Raw genomic sequence first — 22,163 nt, forward strand, 5'->3', positions numbered from 1 at the left:
AGCCCCTGATATATTGCGTACGTAATTTCTACAATATTGGTTAGGCTTGTTGGGTATAGTTTGTTAAAATTTAACTGGAAAAATAGCAAAACCACACGCTGAACAATTGCATGCTCACAATTGATCATTTTTTGAGTTTCTGATCCAAGAAAAAATAATTCTCTTTTTCCTTTATCGTCAGTTATCGCAATCAGGAGCTCCGCTTTTAGGCTTGGCTAAATCTATATATTAGTCATTGTACACGATAAGTTGTAAAGGAAAACAGATTTCTAAGTTTCCCCATCAGTAAACTGTGGCTGTTTTCTTAGCTGAAGTTCAATCTCCCCACCGTACTCTGGATATCTTGCTATCCACTGTCTACCACCGTGTTGTATTTGACCCCTTCTTTTCCTTCTCCCTCCAGAAATGAAAATGAATGTCTGAAAATGAATGAAAATCAATTGAATGTCTTATTACTATTTTTCTAGGAACTTAAAGCCTGCTTTGAAAGACAAAAAGCCAAGAAGGAAGAGGACAGTGATGGTAAGACTTTCGCACTTGACGTGGTAGCTACCTTAAAATTAGACGTGTCACAAGACGACCTTTGCTTGATCCTTCGCTTATTCATGTCCCTCGAGCAAGGTGAGAGAGAGCGACGAAGTCGCGAGCGCGAGCGACGTAAGTCGCGAAAGGTCGACCTTGGCTTTCCAAAGACGAAACCAATAGGGTAGGGAAGAATCACTAGAAAGGACTTTTAGAAAGTCAATCTTAAAATGTTTGCAACTCCTTTATGACACAGAATCGAGTGCAAAGGACGTTTAACTGGTTGAAGGTTAAGCATGAGAACAGATGTTCTCATTTTTGTATATCTGTTGCATAGTCAACCCAATAATGTGCCCTTTGCAGCTGAAGTTGTCAAAACAATATCCCAAACTGTTATGACTTTCCTCTTTTACAACGCCTGGTCGTCTCTTCCCCAATTTGTTTTTTAGTTGGCCTTGGCCATACTGTAAGTTGGTGGGGCGGGTTTACTCTTCTAAGCGTCCCTTAGGCGCAGATGACAAATGGTCCGTTGTTGATTTTGGCAAGTATATTAGCCACTCGACAACCGTTTTGACGGAAACTGTAGGTTCTGTCAGTCCCAAACTGAAAATAATTCGTGTTCCGTCTCTGTATACGTCTTCATGCCATAGTGGTGCTGTTTCTTGTTGAATTTCAGAGGAGCCCCACTGGGTGGAGGTGTTGACCGAAGTCTTACTGAGTCTGTTGACCAGACCCTCTAGTCTGTTCCGGCATGTTGTTGACCAGGTATTCACCATACTCGCTCCACACTTGACGCGGAATGCCCTCATTATGATCTTAGAGGTACGTGCATGGTTTTTTTTTCTTTTTATCAGAATCCATGAAATGCTTGGCTGTATTTGTTGTTGTTTTTGGTCAGTCCACATGTGGAGATCAAAGCCATCCTCAGGCAAATCAATTGTATGATAATCGCTGCAAGGTACATCCTAACCACGGATAGACACGCAGCAGTCCAGACTTCAAAGTTATATTTTCTCTTCTCTACCATCTGGGCTTCAAAACCGCGATGGGAATCGTTCGTGAGTGAATCTCATTTTAATGTTACATGTCTTCAGGGTTTTGTCCATCATGTATTTACATGTAATAACCAAATAAACAAGGGTTACAGTGTTTTGGTTCTATATTAGAACCATTCTCAGGCAAATCAAATAAGTGAAAATTCCTTGTGTAAATGCATGTTTGTTTACAATGCATGAATGTTACTAGTTTTGTTAATGTTTGGATTTTTGTCAGAGTTTGGATCCAAGAAAAGGAGCTCAGGGTGAAACGCTGGAAATTGCTGATGAATCAGGTAGGTGAATAAATTGCGCCACGATAGAAAAATAAACAATTTTTCCTTGTTAACCAGTTGTTATATGATCTGCACACTGATTTTGTTTTGGTATGCTGAGGAATCACATTTATTATATATTTCATAATGATAGAACTTGTCCTTTGAATGATGATAAGTCTGTCCAAAGTAATCAGTGGAGATCCATTGTTTACTTGACTGAAAATCCGTTTTGGGAAAAAAAAATTAAATCTAACGAGAGTTCGCCTTTCTGGTGGCATTGTGGAGCACTGGATATTTGTTTCTTATTATTTTGGTATTAATTTTTGGCAATTTTTGGTACATGTAGAATTATAAACGATAGAAAGTTGGGACGAGGGGTGGGGTAATTTATAAGAGAGACGTGAACTCAATGAAACAAAATGAGTGTGTTTGAAGAGTTGACGTTAATAATTCCTTATTAAAAGGATTTCTGATTAGTTTTTTTCTCTCCCAATTGTTGCTTTTCTGAAAAGTTTGTGAAAGATTTCAAAACCTCCAAATTAGCTTGTGACTGAAACAGCTGCACTGCGACATTCTTTGCTGAAAAATCCACAACCAAATGGTGGGGCAAATTTTTACTTTACTTTGTTCTTGCGGTAAATGTTACTCCTATTCAGGTGACGATGAAGATGACGAGGAAATCGAAGACGATGAAGGCAAAGAAAAGGTAACTTAAAGGACAAAACGGTAGAACTGAGCTGTAATGGGATTATTATTTTTTAATTAACTACCTTTACCTTTAGTTAGTTCGACTCCCAACTCCAACCGCTGCAGACGGTATACATGTGAAACTTGTTCAATGCACGGTTGAAAGACATTTTTATTCAACCGGAAGTTTATATGATATTAGTTTGCTGGCACTCAAAACGCGTTCCTACATTGAGTACATTCTCTAGTTCTCCCACTCAGTCTGTCGCGTTCCCGACTCGAGTCCTTGCTGTGGAAGTATCGGTCGGGATTCGCTGTGTTCAAACAGCACACTTCAATTCATTGCTTTCTGGATTTATTATGTTAATCTATGAAGCGTGCGGTGAGAACTACAAATTACGTCAGTTAAGAAATGGCTAAACGAAAGCAAGAGGAACATGAACAAATGTGTGGTGAAAGGTAAAACTAAAACAAACCTTACGTTATAATTCCTGACTCTCGTTGAGAACTGAAAACACTTTAGACTCCCGGGAGACTCCCAAATAAAAAGGACAGGAGTGCTCATCGTACTTTTTAGGGGTTAAAAATGCAATTTTGGTACTTCTTACGGTGTTCATTCTCAAAAGGTCCACAGCAGGAGCTTTCGCGCTACCTTTTAGGGTATTGAGCCAAAACATATATATGACAGCAGATAATGTGTTGTTTCAGAATTGGTACCTCGTACGGGGTGAAAAAATTTCAAACCACGCCCAGAAAACAGGATTTTGGTACCTCTTAGGGTTTCTTTTCAAACTTTCCGACGAGCATCCCCGTCCTTCTGATATGGGAGTTCCCCAATAACTACCAAGAACTGCTTCTAATACGTGTCTTCGTTCTCTCCAAGCATCTTCTGCTTCTCGTGATCACATTACATTATGGTGGGATTAAAAAAACACTACAGTGAAACCTCTATTTAGCGGACCCCCAATTAAGCGGACACCCTCCATTAAGCGGACATTTAGCCTGGTCCCAAAATTAACCTCCTATATTTCGCTTTATAATGAACCCCTCTTCAGGGGACACCTCTATTAAGCGGACGAGGACACTAAAATATATTGTATTTGGCTAATTTCTATTGTTAAAAACCTCTATTAAGCGGACACCGAACTGAATTAACAATGTGGCATTGGATTACGTCCTTGAAATAGTCGATTAAATAGTCGATTAAATGTACCCGTATTATCGTTGCCGTATTGAAAGGGCATTGTTACAAACAAATTAAACTTGGCAATGAAAGCTGAATAACTTGAACTCTGTATAGTTTCGTTAACAGCCTGGAACTTTATAACAGTACAGAGGAACCGTTGGAAATTAGCAAACATTGCGCAATTGTCATAAACCTTTATTAAGCGGACACCCTCTATAAAGCGAACACTTTAGAAGGTCCCGAGGGTGTCCACTTAATAGAGGTTTCACTGAACAGAATGATAAAAATAGATCGGACGTAACGCAGAGCTTATGTTCCTGACACATTTATCTGAATGATGTCGTTAGTAATAGAGATTTGTTTTACAATTCTAGGTAGAGTCCAATGGTGCTAATAATGAAGAGGATGATAACGATGATGATGAGGAAGGTAGCAGTTCAGATGATGAACAGGAAGACGCTGTTGGTGTAGTTGACGAGGCATTCAGGGCGGAAGTACAAGCCGCTCTTGGTCCTGCTATGGTTGACATGGAAAAAGAGGTTTGTCTAGATAGACCGGTTTTCAATTGAGTGTCGTAAAACCAAAATCAAACCAGTTACTTACCAATTAGACTACTCGGTCAATCTCAAACTGTAGTAAAACCAAAACCAAAGTGATTGCATGATTAGTTTCAACACTCAATTGAAAACTGCTCTATCACGTGACAGTTATTACTGTTAACTCTGAAATGCTGAACCATTAGGTAGCTGATCTCCTTACTGACTGTTCAGCCTAACATGATGATTTATCTTTACAGGAAAGCAGTAGTGAGGACGACTTTGATGACGAAGCCATGATGAAACTTGATGATGCCCTCGCTGCAGTTTTCAAAACTCAGTTGCAAGCCAAAAAGGACAAAAACAAGAAAAAAGGTGAAATTTTGTACTCATGTATTGTTTCTGTGCACTTTTACCACACAGAAAACAAGTGCCCCTATGTGTGGCTGTAGAAAACTGTTGTTGTTTTCATCGAATGTTCTTTGAATTGACGCAATCACTTGAATCATTTTGCAAACCACCCAACACCACGCAATTGTTGATAAAACTTGCCTCGGGATGTTTTTTTGTTGCACTCCCATCGAGCCACTGTACTTAATTAGGGTGCGTTCCTTTGGGGTGATCTGGATCAGGATCAGTGATCCAAGATCACTCGGATCATGGTGCATCAAAGGAACCGATGAATCCACTCTGGTCACGGATTCATCGGTTCCTTTGATGCACCATGATCCGAGTGATCTTGGATCACTGATCCTGATCCAGATCACCCCAAAGGAACGCACCCTTAATCTCTTGTATTTTCCTTCCTACTCTATCTTCAACAGATGGCATGAAGATCGTTCTTCAATTCAAGTTAAGGTACACATTTGGAGTTAGAGTTCCACAGTTTATTTTAACTTACATGCACCATATCTTGTTTAGATATTTGTTCTAGTGAATCAAACAGAAGCAGGCAGCCAAAGCAGCTTAGTTGTAATCCTGCACAAAACTGTTCATGCCCTTATTATATTGTTACGTGTTTGAACTTTGAAAGTATTCATATTATCAATGGTTGTTCACTTTAAAAGGATGTTGTCGAGAGATTTTACCAGCCCTAATAAACAGCATTGAACAAGCAAGGTGCGGGCGTGGGGGTTAAATTTTGGCATCCTTTAAGTTGCCTTAGCGAAGTGATTAGTAAAAAGAACAAATCTGCGCATGCATGTATTTTGTACATTGGAGATACTTTGCCAAATAGACGGTTTCTGAGAATAAAGAGATTCATCAACGGATATTATCTCGATCCCACACCAAATTCTCAGAACTAAGATTAAAAGTATTGAATGGCAGTCTGAGTCACTAAGGGGACTTTCGAGCCCTGATCGTGTGATGGTAAATAGCATTGTTTTGTTCTTCCCCTAGGGTACTAGATATAATAGAGATATTCATCAAGAAACAAGCTTCAAACCCCCTCGTTCTGGTGAGTGTATGATTAAATACGTAATAAAACGGTAATCAAAATATTTCTTAGTTTCCAGTCATCGTAATTTGATTACGTTTGTGCTGGGCCTTGCTTTTTAACACTGTGAAGAAATCTTTATAAATAGCTTTTGGTCTGCGTAGCAGCAATAGGCAAAAGCACTGGTAAAAAAAATATGTGCGTGGTTAACAACATTTGTCTCAAGTGGAGGTAAGGTGCCTAGGGAAAACATACACAACACACGTCCTGTAACCCCAGACCCATGATACAAGACCGCCCACAGTGCAGGCATTGCCTGCACCTCAGCCACGAGCCCCCCCTCAACTGCAGAGAACCCGGACACCAGTCACACTGAAACACGAATTTCAGTCGAAAAGTAAAACTAAACAAAATCCCCAAGGGAGAGTTGGGAGGGGAAAAACGAAAAGAACACACAAACAAGACCGCTGACTGTTGCTAAGAATGGGAACCCAGCAATTGAAACCGCCTACCGATGAATGGTAGAATGGACCCCAGAAGGGCCACTAACCACAGGAATACATATCAAGACACGCCTGGAGGCCCCAACTGCTGAAAGACGCTTTAAACGCTAACCACTGATGCCAACAAAACGCTGTGAAACACTTACAAACGTCAACGAACGCCAACGGACGCCAACAAAACGCCTCTTGCTCCTCGTAATTGACTATGTTAAATTATATTTCACTATATTTAATGATCGTCCTCATTGCTACTAAATAACATTTACGAACTAAATTTGTCCGAATCATACTTGGCACGATTGCCAGCTACTCCTCCCCTTGGCAAGGGAACGGGAGGGTGGCGGAATTCAAGGCTAGAATCTAACCGAGAAAATCAATTTCTTGGAACGTTTTTGATAACGATGTATTTGATTTATTAGGGAGTTCGATATAACAGGAGCTTTATTTTATCCCGAAAGGTTCGTTTTGTAAGAGTTTTACTGTGCAAGAGCTGTTTTAGACGTCCAAGTGTTTAATCTAAGCTGACAAGGCGTAGTTAACGTAATAAATATCTATTTTGTCATGCAGGAACTGATTGATCCATTACTGGATGTGGCGTGGTCTTCTCTAAATTCCAAGGGCTTTCACACGCTGGGTGAACGGGCCCAAGGACTCTTTCAAAGCAAGTTGTGTTCATCGAAAGAGGTGAGTACCTACTTATACATTTTAGGGTAAAAGTAAAGAATCCCAACCCACCAACGCGTCGGCCGACACACTAGCGACACTCAGTCGGGTGACGGTCGGCAGGCTGTCGGCGTCACGACTAAAGCCAAAGTAACCACTCTGACCAATCACAAATTACACAGACAATCAGGCCGTATTTACACCTGCCAACACAGACGACAGTTTGGTTGGCATTGGAACCGTATGATCGTAAGGCATTTTGGAAACGGGGTGGAGGCATGACTTCCGGCAACATTTTGATACAAGTGTCTCCTGGAATGGCTGGAACTGCGTCGAAATGTACTACGCGTTATGAAATGCATCGACGATTCATAAAGATTACGAATGACTCGAACTCTGGGAATCAAAGTTATAGTCCATAAAATATTTTCGTTGGTGCGCGATTGGTCTAAACGCGACACGTGACTGAATATGCCCCAGCTAAAACTGGGGAATATCCGAGTGATATTCCCCGATTTTCAAAAATGTTCGTGTTGCGAAAAACATTTGAAGGATAATAAACACAAGAGCCCCAGATTGACGCGAAAATAATTAATACGCTCGGTTATTTGTCCTTGGACATTATCTGTTCCTCAAAGCTTACAGTTTTCCTCGAGCTACGCTTTCGGAAAACTGTTCGCTCCTCGGAACAGATATTGTCCGCGGACAAATATCCGAGCATATTTTCGCGAAAAATGGATTTCTGTACTAGCTAAACTGTGGTGTGAAACGAATGTTTGCAGGAAGCAGCATGAATGATTTTTTTTTCTTTTTTTCACTTTCAAGTCTACTCCTGTCGCTCCTCCCATGGATTTTCGTAATATTTACTCCTCCTCAAATTAAAGAAAGGTCAAATCTAAGATTGATTCCAAGAACGATTAAAAAATTACTGTAGAAAACAACAGCTATAGAGCTGCCTGTTTTCTTATGAATTATTTGTTATTACGCAGCTCTAGGCGCGTGGGATCAGGTCCTATTGAATCCTCTGCTACTTACTAATACTTATATTGTGATATTAAACTGATTTTAGAGACCATTGTAGGATTTTGTTTTCCAATCATTTCTTCTGGTAGGAGCTAAGGACTCCTTTCTGGTCTGCTTTTTAATCTGCTGTTTTTTTTAAAAAGCCTTTTTAATAGATGCTTGGGAAGATGAGCACAGATACGTAATTACAGGATTTTCAAATCTACGGGAAAATACCACACACCACGAACCCAACAGACGTGTGATTTTATTATCGACCTGGGAGAATACTACTTACACGTCTCTTTATTTATACTCTCATATGCCTCATTAAGGTCCTCGATGAGGCATTTTCGAGATACCGGATATTTGGGTAGAAAATGAAGGGTATAAAGGATATTTGAGAAAAAAATTAATGGGATATGGGATGCGAAGATCAGATAAAACAGGATGTTGAGTGCAAAAATCGTTAATTTTTGCAACTGGAATTAACGGGATACGGGATGTGTGATACTCAGATCCCCCCCCCTCCCCCCCCCCCCCCAATGGGGCCTCCACATTGAAACCAATCAAAACTTATTACAAGAGCTAGCTGTTTATCCATTGCCATTGGCACGTTAAGTTTCAAAGTAATTTAAACTTCAATTCCAAGAGTAGGTAACGTGTTATTTTTCGTTGTAATATCAACATCACTAGAGGCAGATGTATTTCGAGACTTCTAACACATATGCGCAAGAAAGAAGGCAATTTCAGTGCTAATTGATAGGGCATCTCTTTCATTTGATGGTATACGTAAGGAAATTAAAAGCCGCGTTGGTCCATTCCATTTAGGCTTCAATTTCATATTGTCCCTGTTTATTCGAAACATCACATTTTGATTTGTTTATGTGCATCATCAGATCGTCCCATTTAAGGTTAGCTATGATGGACCAGTTAGTTTCAATTAACGCTTGCGTTGTAAATACCACTGAGGCCTTTCTGTCGCGACCGACCGGCGTTCCTTGATACCCTACGCATATCAACAATGCTTTCATCGTTCTTTGTGCAATAAATGTGATTACCAGCGTCATCGCCACAGTTACCAACACCGTTGTCATGACGGCCATTTGGAAGACTCCATCACTTCACGAGCCATCTTCAGTGATGTTATTTTTCTTAGCAGTAACAGACTTGTCTGTGGGATTACTTCTCCAACCTTGTTATGTGACTTGCCTTGCTAGTGTACTAGTTAAAGACCTTAACATCTATGACGTGATGTTCCTCGTTAAGAAGCGGTGAAGCTCTTTGCTCTCCGTGATGTCAGTGATGACCGTGGCTGCTGCAAGCATTGAGCGATATCTTGCGTTGGCGCTACACCTTCGATCTGACGCCCTTGTTACTTCTCATCCGTCGCTACATCGTGGCGTGTCTATCGGTGTGGGTGGCTCCCATTACCTTCACCGTTATGTCTTTCTGGAATGCTCAAAAGCCGTGGTTTCGAATCACTGCTAGCTTCGGCGGATTCGTTCTCGCGTTGTCCAGCCTCATTGCTATTCCGACAATCCAGTGCCGAATTTTTGCCGTTCTACGCCGACACCTGCAGCAGATTCAAGACCAGAATAATATAGCGTCACGAATTCACGGACTGCCACGGATTGACATAGTGAAGTGCCGAAAATCTGTGTTTGTCATTCTGTATGTTGTAATCGCTGCCTTCGCGAGTCACGTCCTTTTTGGTGTTTGCTTTGCAATAATATATTTCTACGGTGAGACACAAGAAAATCGTCTTACACTTGAAATCACGTTAACGGTTGTATTTTTGAATTCCTCGCTAAACCCTTTTATTTACTGTTGGAAAATACGAGAAATAAGATGTTACATTCTTTCGACGTTCCGGCAACTCTGCGGTTGGAATGGAACTGCGAATAACACCCCGAGGACGAAGTAAACAGAAGGCGACATGCGTCCGTCTGATCACTTCAACTTTGTCAGCGGTACTGCAAGCGAAGGGAACCTCACCTTTTACAGTTTCCTGGTCAAAGCGCAAACGTGAACTAGCGACGCCATCTTCTAATCTTAAAATTTTTGTCATTTTTTTTCAGTCTATGTCTTAATTGCCAAGATTTCTGATTCATGACATCATCTTAAAGTTAAAGTTGATAACACTCAGAAGAACTCTTTGTTTTTCGTGTCTCCATCCTTGTCAAAATTCTCTGTTATTGTACTGTTGTTGATGGTTACCCCTCATTAATGAACCTTTCAGAACAAGGGGCGATTGAGAACTACTGTTCCGCATGTCCCAGGTTCGAAGGTCAGCAAAAAGGTTCAGTCTTTAGAACATACAACATTTTAATTTCCGAGGAGATAAACGTGTACACTTTTCAACATGGCCGACAACTCGCAACCTGGTGGTCGAACAACAGGTCTTACTGCGCATGTGTGCAAAACTCCTACTAGGAGGGGGACCCCAGGGAATTGCTAATTTACAACAAGGCTTTCTGCGGAACAAATACAATAAGCAATTATTCCTACTGCCGACGTATACATAGCTTGGTTGTAGTTGTTAGAATGCTAAGTACATCTGAACGTTATCCGCTAGTCCTGTAGTGTTCTCTGTTTGTGCCGTCGGTCATCACCGAAGAAGTCCCGTTGGTACTTTTTAACTCGTGAATTGTGATGACAAGTTACGGGTACTAGTGGGTAGTCAGATCATGCAAATGTATCCAATGGAGGGGTCGGTCGATGTTCCGTAAAGTTTTTGTTGAAATCCTGCTGACCAGTACTTAAAGCTCGTGAAATCACTGCATTAGTCAATATTACAGGCGCATATATATCGTTCTACATTTCTAGGTCAACGTTTTACGTGGCTGCAATTGTTGTACTAAAAATGGAAACTTGTGAAATCACTGTATTAGTCAATATATTGCAGCATAGTTAGAAGTCTCCTCTACTAACTATGATTGCAGGCACATAAACAGTTTTACAATCCTGGGACAACCTACTGCGTGATTACGATTTTTGTACTAAAAATGGGAACATGTTTCGTTTGCTCTCTGGTTATAGTTCATTTGCGGACATTTTCGGTGTTAGTGCTAGGAAGGATGGACTCTCGCACTTTCCCTGTTTTGTAAGAAATTCCTTACAATGGTGTTGTTAAGTTTATCCGCAGAGCAATAAACTAATTATTCAACACTTCTTTGAGAATATACTGCGTCCTTTTCAAGTTTATATTCTTCTAATTGATCATTTTTGCAGCTTCCCCCGACCACTCTTATCAAGGCCAAAGACGTTCATGGAAAAATCGATCATTTGATCCGGAAAGCCATGACTGGTAAGATAGCTGCAATCTGCATTGATTTATTATACTCCATAATCATTAACTCGCTTGTGTTTATTTGTTGTTTAATTATTGTTGCTGGTACTGTTGACGGAAGTGTCCCCCAGTTGGCAGACTGTCTATGACGTACTCTTCTTTTTGCTGGTCTCTTGACTTACAAGTTTGTTTGAATGTTTTCCACAGCTCCCTCTATTGTGATTGTGTCGCTAGTCACCCGAGGCTGCCTATATTTGGTAAGATAACCTATAGATTATACAGTCAAGGTCTGGGGTGAGGGGGTGGGGTGGGAGAAAGTAACACCAACGTTGTAATAATGACCACTGAGGCATAATTTAACTGATGCATTTGTTTTTCGTCCGTTTCTTTTTTGACATGATGCAACTTACAACCAACCCTTACGTGAAATGCTACAAATAAGGCCTTTTCTTTCTGAAGGGATGTCTGATGCCAACAAACTCTTAAATAACCTAACTCTCTGTACACATTTTTATTGTCAATTCGTAATGAAGCGCGGCCGTTGGTGTGAAGCATACAAAGATTATGACTTCTGCTTTGTGATTTGTAGTCTATACTTTAGAAGACCTCTACCTTCCTAAGGTCGTGCAATGTATTTGTAGTGCTGTAGGTGGGATTTTTGGTAAAGACATTTTTTTCCTTGTAATTAGTTCGGTAATGCCTTATGGGTCCCAAGGCGCGAGAAGGACTGATAATGACGTTGAAAGTTCCGCCGTTTTTCGATATAATACTGTGAAATGTAAATTGCTTTTTTAGGTACGTGTGCTAAGAGGTTCACAGGCTCAACAATTAACTGGAAAAAGAAAAGGAAAAGTACAGGAAGGCGAGGAAACCCCGAAAGTAAGTGGAGTAAAATGATTACCTAAAAGGACCATTCTACTAGACACTGATCAGTCCCTTATGTAATGTTTCTTGCTTTTGTATACCTTGTTGAGACATATGTTCTTGTTTTAGTTTGAGGAATAATCACTTTTCTTGGTCTGGCACTCCAACACAAGCTTAAAAGGTCACATATGTAAAGCTAAAAAAGTAGAGTGAACACGTAAAATGAATTTCTAGTATCGCCTGTCAATTTTAGTTCCTTCAGTTTGTAATGGGATCTTTTATGCCCCTCACTAGCGTGGCCATTGTAGTGGAAGGTTAGTCTATGATTTACCCATTGAATTGCGATGCTGTTTGTCTTTAGTTTTCTATAGTCTCGGCGATCAAAGACCAACCTAAAGAGTAAAGAGTGCAGGACTTTGAAAAAGAAAAACAATTAATACTTCCCTTTTACTCCAGTGGCGTTTGGTTGTGTTGGGCTTAAATCTCCAATCACTCGTGAGACAACACTTAAGATTTCCTGTATTTTGGTGCATTTTTGTAGGTGTCCCTGCTGAATGCTAAAAGAGTATCAGCGGCGTTCAAGGAGGCGCTTGAGGATTTCATGTTAAAGAGGTGAGAAGTATAAATCCATTACTATCTAAAGAACGAACACTTTTTTCTAGGGAGTTAACTACAGCAGTTATGCTCTGAGATGCTGTTTAGGAACATGACTCTGCCACTGGGGCAGACCTGCCCAAATTTTTGCATGATTTGGATTTGTTGATAGCAATCACGAAGATTTGCTGAAACTGGCCCTTGTTTCCTGATCGTTCAGTAACTATAATGTGGTGTGTTCGTAATTTGCCACATTTCTCGTGGCTTCTCTGCTTGATTCTTCATAACCACCATAACTAGAAGTAGCTCCTAGAAGCGTAACCCTAGTTCTCTTAGATTTTTGAGACACCGTAGCCATTTCGAAACACCTTACGTAAATTTGAAATACCCAATTTTTATCAACAGTGCCGGGCAGTCAAAGAACAGCGCGAGCACTCGAGAGCAGTCCGAAAGCTGCCTCGCTATCATGGCATGATCAGTTGCTTAGCAACTTCGATACGAAAACTGCCAGGGCTCAGTCCTTTCTAGAGGAAGAACTCTCGAGCTGATGAGAACTGATGAAAACTGATGAAAAAAATATCTGCGCGAGTATTGCTAACGTTGTTTCAAAATGGCTTTGGTGTCTCAAACATTTAGGTGAAAAACATATTTCTCGTACCTGATAAACGACTTACTGTCTTGTTGCTATTCCAGGAGCACACATCTTCACCCAGTGCTCTTCACTGAACTAATCGGTCGATTTCCGGTGAGTTGCAAGAGGTGCACGTTGAACTCAAATTGATTTTCAAGGAAATGAATAAATAAGTATGGCAATAATGGATAGACAGATACACTCAAGCGCTATCAAAGTTATTGCCGCAACGACAGTCCATAGGCCTCCCTGCAGGGAAGGCGCAAAATACAAGTAACAACTATTTGAAATTAAGAGACAGTCGCTCTATTTTCGGCTCACCCTTGGTGTAAAGACCTGGACCCGGTTATTCAAAACTCAATTAAGCTAACCCAGGATTAACAAGAATTTTGATTTCAGTTTTGTAACTTTTCGGCGAGGTTTTCTGTTTATAATGTTTGTCCTTCAGTTTTGAGCTTGACCAAGCTCAAACTACACAAAACGTGAGGAGGAAAAAGCATTTCTATACAAGAAAAATTAATATTTGGGTTAACTTTTAATCCTGGGTTAGCTTTGACCGGCTTTCGAACAACCCGGCCCTGTAACATAATAAACCCTAACCTTAACCAATGCTATAAAACAAAGAAAAACTTCACAGGTTCTTACACTGAGGTAAACCCCTATTTTCTCATGAAACTTTGTAATGGGCTTTATTACGCTCTCTGAAGACACTCCTTTGCCTCTCACTCGCCACCTCTCCAACTTCTCTGGGAGAACGCAAACAAGGTCACGCAAACATTAATATGTGCTGATTGTTCAATAAGAATCGAAAACTCTTTATGAAATCTCTAAGGATTTACTGAAAACAACGGTCATTTTTCCAAATGTTATTCTTACTATTGCTGGTTTAAAGTTGCTAACAACGCAATTAGTCAAACTGAAGCAATTAGCAATACACATTTCCGAAATGTATTCACTGCTAACTGTTAGAATTTTGCCTATTAGAGTTGCATTGAAGTCAGCCTGTTGTTAGTCTATTGAATGAAAGTCGAATTGTTTTGTCAACTTGTTTCTGTTTGCTTGTTAATTTCAGCATCTTGGCTGGTATTTAGCCCCACACTTGGTGAATTACCTGGAGACTGCAGTAAATAGCTTCAGAAAGGTAAATTGCAGAGAATTCGTGTTAACAATCGTTCCGCTTAGAATTTGTGCACTTCTTTTTTGTATCGCTGTTATCTTCATTTTCCATTTCAGAGCCAGGCATGTTTGATGTTGATGCAGCTGATGTCACAAAAAGTGAGTACAAAGGAAATTCAACAAAGTGGTTCACTCAGGGTACTGGAATAACTTGCTTACTTTCTTCCTTTTTAAATAGACTCCTGATCATTCGACACACATCAAGGTTATTGCGTCTCCTTTACAAGCAACGTTGAACTCGGTAAGAACACTTGGAAATCGAGCCTATAATAACACATGATAAATTAGAATTGATTGTAGCCCTGTTTGAATTAGCTTGGTAGCCTTTGAAACTGTATTATTGTAACCGGCGATAAACTGGCATCCTGTTGAAGGAGTATGGGTAGTCCTAAATATGTAGTCCTGATTTCTTGATGCTGCCAGGGTTAAAAAATATGCGAACGTTTTCTCCAACCTTCATGAATAAAAGTGGATTTCAAATTGCTAAATGAAAATTTTGTCAGCCAATCATTTACTGTAAATTTTGTTCAGCCAGAATGTTCAAACGCAGAATGTTGAGAACTTAGGATAAACCTACCACCCAGACATTTCTTTCGTGAATCCGCATTGTATCATTGTTATCGTGCGTTGCCAATTGCATCACGGTAGTTCCCGCGTTCTGGGAGTGTAATTTGGCTGTTTATCTTGTGTTTGGAAAAACGAATTAATTGTGTGGAAAAAGTATGGAAAATGTCTTGAATTCTTCACACAAAAATGGGTACGAATCCTGTGGGCGTCAGACATTTGAATAAAATCACTGCCTGTCTGCGCGACTAGGTTTAGTGCCAGACTTCTTTTAGAACATAAAAGATACGGTTATATTCACGTTCAAAGAGTGTTTCAGGGAAGATTCTGTAGAGCAGGGATGTGTGTTAACAGAGGTGGGGTCAATAAACATGGTTTGTTTTTTTGTCTTCAAAAGCTTCGGTATGAATTTACCGTAATCAACGTATTTTTGACGCTATTTTTCTTTGAAGTTGATGACGAAGGGTGCTGAATCTGATTCAGAGATGAAGGTGAAGCATGTTCGAGAAATACTGAAACTCACAACCAAGTTCATCAATGAAGTAAAACATACAGAGGAGGTTAGAATATTTAAAAATAATTTCACGCCCCTTTCTTGGGTTAATTAGTTGCTTAAAGAATAAGATGTGTCACTAACAGAACTAAGTAAGGAAAACAATTTGAATAGCCTTGAATAGCCTCTCTTTTCATCGTTTGGTTTTGCCATGCATGTATTACATGCATCTTTCGTAATGGGTTTTCGTTAAGTCGTTTACTAGGCGCTTTCCATTCAAGCACAAATTTATGAAATTTCAAAACGGGGGCAAAATTGATATGGAACTTTCATGGGAGAGTTTCGGGAAACTCAGAGAATTATCGATTATTAAAAATGCGAACCATTCAACTGAAAATTCCGGAAGTTCCTGGAGCAAAATCAAATGGGAAGGAAATTTCCGAAAAAAAAACCGGAATTTTTAGTCGAATGGAAAAAGCCATGGTTCGGTCTCCTGTGCGCTTTTTGGTTTGTTTGTTTGCTTGTTTGTTAATTGCTAAATTAACGAAGTTTAATTAAATCTGGATTGATTTAGACTAGTGTCTCATTGCCGTCGTTTCATTCTTCTTTAGGTCTCAGCGTTATTACGGACAGATCAACTAAAGGAAGGAGTGACACTAATCCGAGAGAGTGCGTTAGCTAAAAGGTCACCTGACATTAAGAGTGTCTGTAACATAATACTGTCCAATTTGTCAGGGTTAGTAATTATTGCTCTCATGACAAGTGCTTTGAAATGAAAGTTGGTAGACTGTATAATTTGATCTGTCACGATTACATACGTACTTGTACATAATTGTTTATACCATGCCATAGAAAATATAGCCAATCGGAATACAGGAAAGCCGTTGTGTACTCGACGGTACTACATGCAACCTTCCCATCATGCGCTGCGCGTGTATGTCGCATTGACTTGGTTGGCCACTGTAGTTTCTATTGCATGGTATAAAATAAAGGTTTGTGTGTATACCGAGAAAATGCAATTTCTTTTTTTATTTTTAATTAATTTTTACTCGCATCTTTTTACAATTTACAAATACGGTCAACTATCCTACTTAGGACACAATACGGCAACTTACCCCACATATACATATTTATACCTTGTTCACTGAAAAATGACGGCTTTCTACACATATATGTCAGGTTGCAAACATTTTCGGCCAAATAATTGTTTGCGAAAAAGTGTTAAAATGCGAGTACATTGCTTAGTCATTGTTCTTCAAAGAATAATGATGACTTTCGTCTTGTTTTCGTTTAGCAGGATCACACAATAACACAATACGAAACTTAAGTGCAATACAGGCCTATCGATCATCTTTATCCTTAGAACTGCACGTCTAGAACTGAACAAACTTGATGCAACAGCAGTTACTAGTTACAGTAACACTCTATGAGCTCCGAGGCATATCAACTATGAGGCTTTGAAAGCTTTACCTTAATTGGCAATGCATAATAATAATTTTAATAATAATAGCTTTATTGATTTTTGTCTGGGAAGCTCATGGGGAGACACCTACTTAAAATAAGTTACAATTTCAATAATGGAAGCTATGATTAGGTATAACTGATATATTTACAAACTTTCGTTAAAATTCCTAATCCCTAAATAGAAGAATATAACACTAACAGATAACAATATAAAAAAATAATACCTAACTGCAATAAAAATGTTTTCAAGGGAGGGTGTCATTGTTCGGCGCATGTCTGTATTATTTATTCGCCCGTGCACGCTTTTTGACATAGACCCAGTATTTCATTGTTTATGAATCAGTCGTAAGCAAGTTACCTGATTTCGCGAGCAATTGCCGTAAAATCATCAACCGCAGAATAAATCGTACAGGTCAAAACTAAATTCAACGGTCGGCAGCGTCGGTAAAATCCGTTGAAATCTTCCGAGAATTTTGTCATCCGAAATTCTGCTACGACTTACTATAGCATGCGATTACTAAACTATATCTATTTTGATTTGGAGATATGCGCCGAGCCATGAGACCCTCCCTTTAAAACAGTAAGATCACAAGATTACAAGATCCGGGAGAACAATTACACATATCCAAGAAAATTGTTGTTCATCCTATAACATCCTTACAAAACATGACTACGGGTTTATTTTTTATGTTCATTTCTTTCAGGACTGCTAGCCTAAAGGAACCAAAAAATAAAAACTCTAAAAGAAAACGAGAAACAAATGTACACAAAGAAGACGAAGGAACTCCAACAGAAAATGTCGCAGAATCTAACCAGCCAAATGTTGGAAAAAGCAAGAAACGGAAAAAGAAAAACTGAGAATTGAGAATAACAGATTCTCATTTAAAATTAATTTTTAAAATTATTTCGATATACGATGCACGCACACAACTTCAGGAAATCTCAAATATCACATTTCAAACTAATCAAACCTTTCATCATTTCTGTCAATTACTCACCTTGCTGCATTGTTAGTATCCCTCTTTCTACCACTCCCCTCCCCTCCGTACATCCCGCGGCCAAAATGTCCTTGAGAAAATGTTCTCATTCACCTAGTTTTGGGTTTCTCTGGTTACTAAGCCGCTAATGGGCAGCTTTTTGTTGTCTCGAATCCCCCGACTGAAACTTTAAACAAGAACTGCCCTGTTTAAGGGTTGTTTAAGGGTGCCCAGTAAAAAAAACTGTGTATGAGAAACTTGATTTTACCAAATTACCCTGAAAATATATGATTTCTATATTTATATGGTACCTACTGGAAAATACGTTAGCAATTTCGTTCATAATTTGAAAACGTACTTGCTGTTGGTCTAACAATTAGTGTGTGAGCGTGTGATAACATCTTTGTATAATTATAATGTCTAAATAATAAGACTGCGGTTTGAAAGAATGCACACCCTGCTCTCGGTCCTCTAATTTATTTCATGTCCCAATACACAGTAACTGCAACGATTTTCCACATTCAATTTTGTCTTCGTGTTTTCCAAATAAGAACTTGTTTCAATTTTTTGTGCTGAGCAGGTTCTTTTCTGGTTCTCTTCTCTTCATAAAGCAGCTTTTTATTGCATTTCAGTTAACCCTTTGAATACCAACTACGCATATATGCGTAATTAATGGTCGTGCTCTTTGTACCACTTGTGACGTCATCAATTTAAATGTCATCAGATATTCTTGATAAGCAGATAGTAATGCTAGGCTAGCCCTTTCCGCACAATGGTCAGGTTTAGATATCGACGACATTCCGACGTCGCAAATCGAAAAGCAAGGTTATCAGTTTTGGTGCAAAAACGGTGGTAAAATGGTCCACAACGCCTATGATTGATCAAGGTCCATTTCTAGGCTTCGCCCGTAATTAACATCCAACTTTTCACTGCAGCGAGAAAGAACATACAATGCAAAAGGTAGCCAGTGTAAAAGGGCAGAGAAAAACAGAAAGGAAAGGGCCAACAAACGAAATTGAGAACGGTCAATGGCAAAAAAAAAAAAAAAAAAAATTGTACCTAATCCTCGAAAAAGCTCTCCTTTTAGCAAAAGAAAAGCTTTTTTCGCACAACTTAGGCTTATTTAGCGTCATGGCAGCTAAAAAACCTGACTAAACGGTTAAAAACGGTATTTTTTTTGGCAAAAGTTTGGTATTCAAAGGGTTAAGGTTCATTGTGGGCTCAATCGAAATTGTTTACAATAGGGTGGTCGGCGAACGATGACTTGCCATGTGTGCACTTTTATGACTAGAGCTTTTTCAGTTGACCAAGTATCCTTCATTATTTTGATGAATTGCTTTTTCAAAATAGCTACTATTTGACAGACACCCTATAACCTAGTCTGTTGAATACATGTGCATTGTTAGGAAATAAAATCTAAAAATTGCATAATTAACCTATATCTCAATTTTTTCCAAACAGGTTCCTATATGTGATTACGTATTTTTAAGTCTTGTAAAAAAAAAAAAAGCCCCAAGGTGAATCTCCTTGACTCCAGCGCTACAAATAGACGATTTCCCGTTGTTAAATAATGCAAAAAATTACATTTTGTGAACCTGAACGTCACAAATCTGACGTCACAACTTGACGTCGCAAATCCATGGGGGCCACCTTTCAAGGAAAACTTTTCACTATAAATTATAAAGAAAATGTTCTCTTCTTAAGAGTCCCTGTCCATAAATATGGAAAATAACTCGGCAAGGGTCGAAAGTTCGATTTCGCTCATATTTTTATGGTAGATAGGCTAGGGCATGACAAAAACTACTGGATAGTTTTCTTGGCAAAATATCCTTTTATTTCAAAGAAATATGCAAATTACCAAATTCCGTTTAAATCGTCACTTGACGCACCATTTTATTAACCAAGTTTGAGAGCCTCACATGCAAAACGACATCATTCTTCCGTCTTTAAAACACTCAAATATTTTTGTGCAATGTTTAAATGTGTACTAGGTTGATTTTGGGGAATGTTGCGTTGTCTTTTTGGGTGCAAAATTTAATTTAAAAATTTCGAAGGCATGTATTTCATTCACTTAAAAGTACTTCGTGAATATAATTAATTTTCACCATGTGCGAAACCTTCAAATGGATTAAGCTTCTGGTGGTTGAATCGCAGAAGGATGGTCTACAGATGCCTGTAAAATTTTCTTTGGGCAAATGATTGTGAGCGACGCGAGAGCTTTTCAAAGTACGTTAAAAATGCAAATATTTGACCATCCGGCGTCAAATTTCAATTTACGGGTTAGACGTATATTTTAGCATGCGCCACATGACTTGACCTATATTAAATTGAAATAGACACAGAGCTGATAATTTCGAAATGTTCTAACCTCATTTGCTGTAAAAGGCAGGTCCAAAGCCGATTTGACGTGATCCTCTCACCATTCGTCGCACATAAAGGAGAAGTTTGCTTTTGTTTACATAACGTCCGATGTACATCGCCAGCTGTCAACATATTTAATGGTCGAATACCATGAATCTGTGACCCTCTTTCGACACATGCATCTAAGTCAAAAACGGCTAGGTCATTTGTAGATAGTTGCTTACTTTGCATTACACCAAAATATTACGTTTGATCACCATGGTTTGATGGCTTAAATCCTTGCTTGCAGCGGTTCCTTGTTTCTTCGTCACGCAATGCTGTCACCCCATTTTAGCGGGTAGGGGTAGGACAATTTCTATCCGTAATACGTAAGGTTCCTAGTCTGAATGTCAGCCGCCTCCGGCTGAAATTCAGACTATAAGGTTCCGAAAGGCTTGGAACCACTGGGAGCACACAATCTTGTTGAGTAGAAAGAGATTAAATTAAGAAATGAAAAGAATGAATAGTTTACCATTGCCCCTGTTGTCATCTTTTACTCGACCACCGCTACCTACATGCCCTGCGTAATACTGTAACGCTAAACTCGTACCTAGGTCTTTTCGCACTGTGCAATTATTTTTGGATTACATATAATAAAGTGGGCTACCCTCAGGGAAATGGGTGGTGACCGCTTAAAAGGGGCTGGCCGCTTAATAGAGGTTGGTGTACCTTGAATAGTTAATTTTTCACTATCGGGTTATAAATTTCTTGGTGAACATAGAGGCTTTCGTTCTCTGATATTTCGGCCGTGAAATTTATTGTTGGGTGGAATGTGTTAGCTTGCTCAATGAAACGATCCACTTCATTTCTTTTACAGTCCCAAAGGGAGAAAACGTCATCAATGTAGCGTTTTCATTCTCTTGGCTTAGTATTGTTTTCTTGAATTAAATTTGTTTCGATCTCCGCCATAAATATATTTGCAAAAGACACTGCTGTCTTTGTGCCCATTGCGACACCATGGGTTTATAGATAATTTTTTCCATTGAACTCAAATGAGCTCTCTGTTAGGATTACACCAAGTATTTCCCTTAGATAGCGTGTGGGGATCGGAGGATCATAGTTGTGGAGCGTCTCGTATTCATGGCGGAGATCGAAACAAATTGAATTTGTTTCAATCTCCACCATGAATATGAGCCGAAATATCAGAGAACGAAATAACTTTTCTTGATACAGTGGTGTTCAAAGGAGAGATTGACAGAAAAGCCATCCTGGACATCAAAACGCACTACAAGCCGACCGAAACCTTTCAATATACCCATTTTACCTCGTGCCACCCTCCGGGGGTAAAAAGAGGTTTTATCAAAGGCAAAGCAATAAGACTGCTTAGAACAAACTCTTCTAAGGGCCTGATTACATGGCGAATTTCAGCCTGGTTAGCCGGGCTGAAATTTCAGCCCGGCTTCTGAAACAAATTCTTATGAAATCAAATTGGCGATTACATGAAGAAGGATTCAGCCCGGGCAAACGGACTGAAAAGTCTGAAAAAATCCCATGTAATCGAAACGGAATTTCAGCCCGGGCTGAAAAGCAGGAAATATGATGGCTGCCGCTACGAAGTAGAAGCGATCTCAGTGGAATAAAGGCAATAAAATAGAGAATCTCTCTAATTTCAGGGAGGCCATGAACTCGGCAAGCTTGAGGACATGTTTTCTTTCTATGCAAGTACGTCTTTCTGGCTAAGAGACAGGTTTTCGTTCAGTTCCATCATCATTGTAGGGTATTACTATCCCAAAAAGTTAAAAATTGAGCGCCAACAAAAGGTCAAACTACGAGAGAAGCAATGCGCCTATTTTCACGATTCGTGTTCTCGGCGCCACACAATTTCATATTTGGCGCCGAGGCTAATATTTCAGCCCGGG

At 39.5% G+C, this 22,163-nt stretch overlaps 1 protein-coding gene across 1 annotated transcript in view; it reads left to right on the top strand.

The window, feature by feature from the left end:
- Positions 1 to 18,933, top strand: part of LOC110062327 (myb-binding protein 1A-like protein) — a 31,949-nt gene extending 13,016 nt beyond the window's left edge. The window contains exons 19-38 of the mRNA XM_089296131.1: positions 468 to 522; positions 1,199 to 1,344; positions 1,795 to 1,852; positions 2,491 to 2,540; positions 4,082 to 4,246; positions 4,504 to 4,618; positions 5,068 to 5,101; positions 5,645 to 5,702; positions 6,752 to 6,868; positions 11,084 to 11,159; positions 11,349 to 11,398; positions 11,937 to 12,020; positions 12,547 to 12,617; positions 13,293 to 13,344; positions 14,303 to 14,371; positions 14,464 to 14,505; positions 14,585 to 14,647; positions 15,423 to 15,530; positions 16,075 to 16,199; positions 17,632 to 18,933. Coding sequence (XP_089152257.1) covers positions 468 to 522; positions 1,199 to 1,344; positions 1,795 to 1,852; positions 2,491 to 2,540; positions 4,082 to 4,246; positions 4,504 to 4,618; positions 5,068 to 5,101; positions 5,645 to 5,702; positions 6,752 to 6,868; positions 11,084 to 11,159; positions 11,349 to 11,398; positions 11,937 to 12,020; positions 12,547 to 12,617; positions 13,293 to 13,344; positions 14,303 to 14,371; positions 14,464 to 14,505; positions 14,585 to 14,647; positions 15,423 to 15,530; positions 16,075 to 16,199; positions 17,632 to 17,785 — 1,692 coding nt within the window. The 3' untranslated portion in view covers positions 17,786 to 18,933. The remainder of the gene's footprint in view (positions 1 to 467; positions 523 to 1,198; positions 1,345 to 1,794; positions 1,853 to 2,490; positions 2,541 to 4,081; positions 4,247 to 4,503; positions 4,619 to 5,067; positions 5,102 to 5,644; positions 5,703 to 6,751; positions 6,869 to 11,083; positions 11,160 to 11,348; positions 11,399 to 11,936; positions 12,021 to 12,546; positions 12,618 to 13,292; positions 13,345 to 14,302; positions 14,372 to 14,463; positions 14,506 to 14,584; positions 14,648 to 15,422; positions 15,531 to 16,074; positions 16,200 to 17,631) is intronic.
- The last annotated feature ends 3,230 nt before the right edge of the window (positions 18,934 to 22,163 follow it).

This window comes from Orbicella faveolata, unplaced genomic scaffold, assembly GCF_042242905.1.
Source record: "Orbicella faveolata isolate gen_17 unplaced genomic scaffold, um_ofav_v1 contig_26, whole genome shotgun sequence".
Taxonomy (NCBI): Eukaryota; Metazoa; Cnidaria; class Anthozoa; order Scleractinia; family Merulinidae; genus Orbicella; species Orbicella faveolata.